The 7,137-nt window shown below is 44.0% G+C and overlaps 1 protein-coding gene across 1 annotated transcript; it reads right to left on the minus strand.

The window, feature by feature from the left end:
* Positions 1-402: 402 nt before the first annotated feature.
* adi1 (acireductone dioxygenase 1) lies at positions 403-3,453 on the minus strand. Its single transcript, XM_056426401.1, has 4 exons — positions 3,229-3,453; positions 2,339-2,458; positions 1,561-1,740; positions 403-991 (listed from the first exon to the last, which is right to left on the minus strand). Exons 1-4 carry the CDS (start codon positions 3,436-3,438, stop codon positions 860-862), a joined length of 642 nt encoding a protein of 213 aa, XP_056282376.1. The 5' UTR covers positions 3,439-3,453; the 3' UTR covers positions 403-859.
* Between the last annotated feature and the right edge of the window lie 3,684 nt (positions 3,454-7,137).

A 7,137-nucleotide genomic window follows, 5' to 3' on the forward strand; every position in this document is an offset into this window, starting at 1 on the left:
AACTCACCGTGGCTTAATGAAAACAACACCGATGGAATGCCGCTACACAGCTATTCAAAATTACCAGAATGATTAATTTCATCAGAACTGTTATTTCTATTTATTTTAGTCAGAAAACGGTAAAGAACCATGGGCTTATTTGTAAATAATTATAATCCAAAATGTAAAACCTGGTGTTAACAAATGAAGGGATTCAGTTAGCCAGTTAGATACTATAGGGCCTTTATTTGAATTTTTTATTTAGTTAAAAATAGTTCCGTTTTGGCAAAAGGTTTCAACAGGTAAACCGTTTGAAGCACCGTCAGCGATTCACAGCCAACGGGGACATGAAATATTATCTTTACAGATTATTGACATCATACCAGTGTAGGAGCGAGGAATGAACACAGCGGACACGCTTAATCTCTTTGGCTGCACACCTGTGCGGCCGTTTATTCCACTCTCACAAACAAATCACCCATGACACTGACACGTGTCATCTTTAACCCCTCAACACCACTGTGTTGCCATGGTTACAATACCAGCTCATAAAGGGACCCCCATCACCTATATCCTAAGCCGCCCCACTAGTCCTGCGAACTAGTCCCCTACACCAGCAACACTACCAAGTTTGAAAGTTGGACATTAAAAAAGGGATTGCTTTTTAACTCAACACTGTCAAGTTTCAAAATAAAAGCCCCAAGCCCCTGTATGTAGACAGGAGGCCATGGATTGTCCGCTCCTCCGCAGACCCCAAGCTACTCTGTTAACAAATCGATTCATGTTAACTTTATTTGAGAAGAACATTTCCTAACAGGTTGCAGACCCCCCCTGCTCTACAGAATCACCTTTAGAGCCCACCCGGTGGTGGGTGAGAGCGTCACGCGGTTTTCTCTCCGGGTTCCTGCAGAGAAGCCAAGTACTTCTGCCGGGCGTCGAAGTCGTCGGCGGGCCGGTTGTAAGCTTTCCACACCGGCTCCCCCACGAACAGCCTCATGGCTTTGGTGTAGTTCTGCAGAGACGAGCGGAGCGTCATGCACGGGTGTGTATTCTCTGTATTCAATATGCATCATGAACACGTCTGCTCCTTGTCTGTATTCTGCTGTATGGAGCTGGGTGGCGTTCTCCATATTCCTTCTAGTGCAGGTTCACAATAGTGATTGGCTATTGTGTAGCCCATTTCTTCTTTTTGATTGGCTAATAAGTGGCACCTCACAGCAGAACTCCAGGGGAGCGCTTGATTCCTCCACGGTGAGGGCAGCGCGGCCAGCTCATGTTTGCGTGCTGCGGCACATTAAAACATGAAAGAGACGAGTTTTTTTTCAGCCTGATAAATACGATGTGTGGCGGGAGTGAGTGACTTAAGACCGAAATGCGTGACACTTGAGAGCCCTGGTGTCTTCTTATCTGATCAATACGCAACTGTGAGGTGCGCGAATGGACAGAGCGACACCATTTTTTGGGAGCACCGAAGACCCATTTTGACCCAGGAAAAACCCTGTAGTGTCAGTCAAATGTTATTCTTTTATTCTTTTCACGACTCCGTGTGTGTGTGTGTGTGTGTGTGTGTGTGTGTCCTACAGTCTCGTCCAGGGTGAAGCGGTGGTAGATGCCGGCTGGCAGAGTGATCAGGTCCCCCTTCTTCATGGCGATCCGGATCCAGCGCTCGTCTCCGCACCGGACATCAAAGTAGGCCTGGCCGTCCAGGATGTAGCGGATCTCATCATCCAGGTGCAGGTGCTCCTCAAAGAACATCTTCAGCTGGAGAGGACAGACACACACAATATCAATCATTAATTTATCATATCGTATTCTTCTCCTCACCTACAAAGCCTTGATTGGTGATGCTCCATCATATCTTAAGGAGCTTGTATTACCATATTGCCCCACTAGAGAGCTGCGCTCACTAAATACAAGGCTACTTGTGGTCCCTAGAGGCTTAAAAAGTAGAATGGGAGCCAGAGCCTTTCGTTATCAAGCTCCTCTTTTATGGAACCAGCTTCCACCTTCAGTCCTGGAGGCAGACACAGTCACCTCATGTCTAGTCGACGGAAGATTTTCCTCTTTGACAGAGCTTATAGTTAGAGCTGAATCAGGGTCACCTGGTCCAGCCCCTTGATATGCTGCTATAGGCTTATAGGCTGCTGGGGGACATTTTAGGATACACTGAGCACCTATCTCCTCTTCTCTCTCTACTTATGGATTCATTTTCATCTATCCATTACACATTATTAACTCTACTTCCTCCCAGGAGTCCTTGTGACTTCTCTCTTTGTGGGGTCCATTGAACCTGGCTGGGTCTGATTCCTCCTGCTGATTAAAGTAAAAGAGAACTATTGGAAGACGTTGCCGTGGTTACCTTCTCCTCGTAGTTGGGCAGAGTGTCCTTGTGAATGGAGATGATGTCCATGTAGGAGTAGCCTTGGTCTTTGCGAATCTGCTCCAGCTCCGGGTCGGTTTCATAGCAGTCGGCCTGCAGCTACAAACACAGCTGGCGTTAGGTAGGAGAAGAACTACAATATCGGCCCGTGTGTTGCCATGTTGAAGTTGTTGAAGCGAGAAGGGGGGGGGGGGGGGTACATTTATCGACCCCAAAAGGGTGTTTACGGACATTCTGTAAAAGTGTAACGTGGATATAAAACCCAAAGTCGGGCTTGTGTGAGCTACTCGGCGACAAGAAGGACGGGCCGCCGGTGTTACACCCCGACTGGTTTTCAAACCTACTGGTTGCGTCGGTATTGTGTGGTTGTTGCGTTGCGAACAAGCATCGCTAAACATGTTTCAAAGTGTACATATCCGCTCAATGTAACCAGTTGTTTCAGATCCCTTCGACCAAACTGTTCCCATGAAAACATAAGAAATGTGACTCAATGGATCAATATATAAATTACTTGAGTTGAAACTAATATCTGGTGGCGCAGCGCACAGACTGCGCGTCTTTGAGCGCAGTCTCCTTTTGCCTGAAAGAGATCGAAACCAGGTCGGGCGATCTTTTTATTTTTATTTTTCCGAAAATGTATTTCTTCATACGTGGCTGTGATGCACTACTCGCTTATACAATCGTAATCGCCGACATGGATATGAACGGTGGCTTGAAGATCTCCAGCAATATGTTTGTGAATGTGTGACGAATCTGGTGAGCGAGACAGAGCCCCGCTGCAGATGTTAAGAGAACACAACGCACGCACGCGTAGGGAAACCAGTAGGTTTGAAAACCAGTAGGGGTGTAACACCGGGTCGGCCTCTCACCTTCCAGTAGAACACCCCGAGCTTCTTCAGCTGGTCCAGTGAGACGGGCTCGTTGGGGTTCAGCCTGTGCGGCTTCCTCTGGTCCTCCTCGGAGCTGTCCATGTACCAGGCCTCCATCGCTATGCTGAAGATCCCCGCCGGAGGGGTGGTGGGGTCAGTTTCTTCTTCGTTAGTGTTTATTTGCGGTTGGCCAACAACTGTCAAGTGCATTGCCGCCACCAATTGGAATGGAGTGTGGATCAGGATGACTTTACCGTCTTGCCCGATCACCAAATATAATACTAAAAAAAAAATAACAAAAACTAACAACAACAACAAAAAACAAAAAACGGACGATATAAATATATATATATATATATATATATAAATACACATATACATATATATATATACATTTACACACACATATATCCCTTTATAAATATACATACATACACACCCATATACAACACACACACACACATATAACTTCCCCAAATTAAACCAAACTAAACAACAAAAATAAATAAACTATTACACCTAAGGCTCATATTCTGTCCATGATCTTAGTTATCCTAAAATGATGCAATAATGCTTTATAGCTCCCACTCGACCCACCCTGCAAGCACACCCACCATACCCAACCGTACCCCCTCCTCGCCGAGGCTTCCAGCTAGTTGACTCCTTTCACTCTCATACTTTTTACATTTTATAATGACATATTCTATAGTTTCCCCCTCCCCACAATTGTCACACCTGCCCGTGTCGTGTTTCCCTATGTTCCACATCATCCCCTTCAACCCAGTGAGTCCAAACCGCAGCTTTGAAATAACAGTTCCTTCTCCTGTTCCCTCCTGCCCGTCTCATGTCCCCCACTTTCCTCTGGACTCTAAACAACCATCGCCCTTTCTTGTCCTCCTCACATTGCTTCTGCCACCTTTCCTTTAACCTCTTTTGAATAATACTTTTGGTCTCTGATGTACTGAATTTAACTTCTACTTTTGCCACGCTACCAATTGCTGCTTCTTTTGACGCTCTATCCGGCATTTCATTTCCCCTGACACCAACATGTGCAGGAACCCAAAAAACACCGCATTCACACCCACCATGTGAGTTCTGTGTACTTCAATGAGGAGGTCCGGTCTACTGTCTGAATGACTGTTCTGTGTGCTGTTTCATGATGAACTGGAGTCCCAACAGATGATGGTCCTCAGTGGTCTTGTGTCATCGACCCAATCCAGTGCAAACATTATTGCCAGCATTTCCCCCGTGTACTCTGACACTCCCTCTGGAATCAATCATGTCCCCTATTTTTATGGTAAATTCTGGCACTATGACTGCTATTCCTACCTCTCCTTTTCCCAGCAGGGCAATAAGGTTTCCTGTGCTGGATGCTCTTCACTGTGGGCCTGTAGATGAGCCCAATAACTTAATGCCACCTGTGTTCTCCGTAACTCTAGAGACATTTCACCCATTTCCACCTGTAGTGCCGCCGTTGGAGTCGTTTTAAAAGCCCCGGTGCATATTCTCATTCCCTGATATTGGATTTTTATCTAATTCTATTAAAGATGATTTTGCTGCTGACCCGTACACCACACACCCATAATCTAATATAGATCGAATGAATCCACAGTTCATGGCTTTCAAAGCCTCTCTATCTGCCCCCCAAACACCTCATTATATTTAGCACTTTCTCACATTTATCCTCTACTTTTTTCATACAGTATGTACAGCCCATGTGACCCTTTCGTCAAACCACAAACCCAGAAATTTAAAGTGTTTTACTCTTTCCAATTCGTGATGATATAGTTTTAGTTTTACATCACTACCAATTAGTCTCCTTGTAAAAAACATTGTTTTTCCTCTAAAAGTCTTTCTTTGTATTTTTTATTCTCCACCTAACCTTTTCTTGTGACTTTTTATATGCAATAAGATTTTGAAAAGAATGATTCTTTCTTAATACTTTAAAGTTTAAACGCTTTATTTCCAGATGTAATTGCTTCATCACATTCATTCGTCCAGCAGGGTACTCTTCTTTTTGTGCTTCCCTCCCTTCTTCTGCATGGACTGCTTTGTAGCCTCTAGAATTGTTGACGCCTCATTTAACTCCTCCACATCTTCACTGATATAGACTTTCTCCTTTTCTTGATCACTGACCCTTCTAAACTTCTCCCAATCAGCGCTGCTAAAAGCCCATTTCTGTAATACTTTGTTCTTGTTTCCTTCTGCTCTATTTCAATACTGATTGGGTAGTGGTCCCTTCAGTTGTTCCTCTTATTACCTCCCAGGGGCTAACACTTGCCAGTGAAGCCGATACTACAGTCAGGTCGATGGCAGACTCTGTGCCTCTTCTGATGTTCACTCCGGTCCGACTTCCACTATTTAAGCATCATAGATTCTTTATCTCCTTAACTCTTTTATTACCATTCCATTTCCATCACTTCCACTACCCCATAATGTCCTAGGAGCATTACAATCTCCACAACATATCACAAATCCTTCTAAATACTGCTAATTCCTCTGCAGTGACTCAATTGACATTTTACATGGGTTATAAAAGTTTGCAATTCTGATGGTTCCCCCTCTTGTCCAAACTTCGATCATCACATATTCCAGCTGTGTTCCTTTCCCCAACACTTTATATTGTATTCCTTGTTTAATAAATATGATGCAGCCTCTTCCTCCATTATCCCCCACTCTATCCCTGCCAATACTATCATATCCTTTAATAACAAGCTCTAGTTTCCTGAACACATATCATTTATGGTTTCTTTTTTAGGATTTTAATGAATCCTTTAAACTCTTGGCAATTCAATAACGAGCTTGTTGCAATCCACTGTAGTGTAGTGTACTCAACTGTCTCATCCCGTGTCTCCTGGCTTCTCGTCCTCTCCGAGTCTTTTATTAATGTAGTCCCAGGATGCCCCTTTTAACCCCAAAAATGTCTCTGCTCCCTTCACTATTATTTTATTTTTAGTTTTGTGTTTGACTTGGTCGGTACAATTAAGCACATAAGCCATAAATAAAATGGAGCATTTTGACGTGAATGAAGGAGCGCTCTACAACACAGTACAGTGTATGTTTACCTCATGACAACATCACAAACATTTTCCTCATTAATGTGCAGCACTTTAAAGACGTTTTGAATTAAAACAGCCAACTTCATGTTTGAGAAACCGTCCATAATGTAGAGTGCTCTTTCGTTCACGTCAACATGCTCCATGGTAGTCGGCAGTGTGGTCACAAGTTGATCTGTATGACCTCTGCCTTTCGTGGCGACCGCTGACTGCATCGCACGTTATTTAATTGGTCAGACCAAGTAAATTGAGTCTATTGGCGTAGTGGTAAAATCCCTGACAATTATCTGTTTTTCCACCCAAAGATATGAGTTTGAATCCCTTTTTTATTGTTGTTGTTGTTGTTGTACTACATAGTTCTTCTATATGACTCATGTTTGCACAAAACAGGCTCCCAATGTTATGTTGATTATGTATTTAGTTATTTGACCTACTTCCTTTCAAAGGAAGGGCAGTTTGCTAACTTCCTGTTTCAACCCATAAACACCACGCGACGTTTCAACTCGCCATACGCGTTCTCCTCTAAACGTCTACTCCGGTATGTTAAGACCAGACACTGTACGAGAAGGTTTCACATCGAACTGTAGAATTAAACAATACGGCATTCAGAGGACAGCTACGTGTTCTCTTGCTATTCTCAACAGCTGCCGTAACTACGACAACAACAGGAGCATTGTACCGGAAATCGCCAGTTAACAGGGTCGCCAGTTAAACCGTAACACCGGCCCGACGATGTTGCATTACATTACATTAAGTGGGGAGCTCGTTCCTCATGCCATGTTCTCGTTTCACAGAACACGGTACATTGACTCGAACACCTGAAGGCTACTACTCCTCTGGATCTGTATTCACA

This window comes from Pseudoliparis swirei, chromosome 11 (genome assembly GCF_029220125.1).
Source record: "Pseudoliparis swirei isolate HS2019 ecotype Mariana Trench chromosome 11, NWPU_hadal_v1, whole genome shotgun sequence".
Lineage (NCBI taxonomy): Eukaryota > Metazoa > Chordata > Actinopteri > Perciformes > Liparidae > Pseudoliparis > Pseudoliparis swirei.

Coding starts and splice junctions, on each gene's coding strand:
- adi1 (XM_056426401.1), bottom strand. CDS start 3,438: ATGCACTTGACAGTTGTTGGCCAACCGCAAATAAACACTAACGAAGAA. Junction 1,741..2,338: donor TGCCCAACTACGAGGAGAAG/GTAACCACGGCA, acceptor TGTCCTCTCCAG/CTGAAGATGTTCTTTGAGGA. Junction 992..1,560: donor GCTTCACCCTGGACGAGACT/GTAGGACACACA, acceptor TCGTCTCTGCAG/AACTACACCAAAGCCATGAG.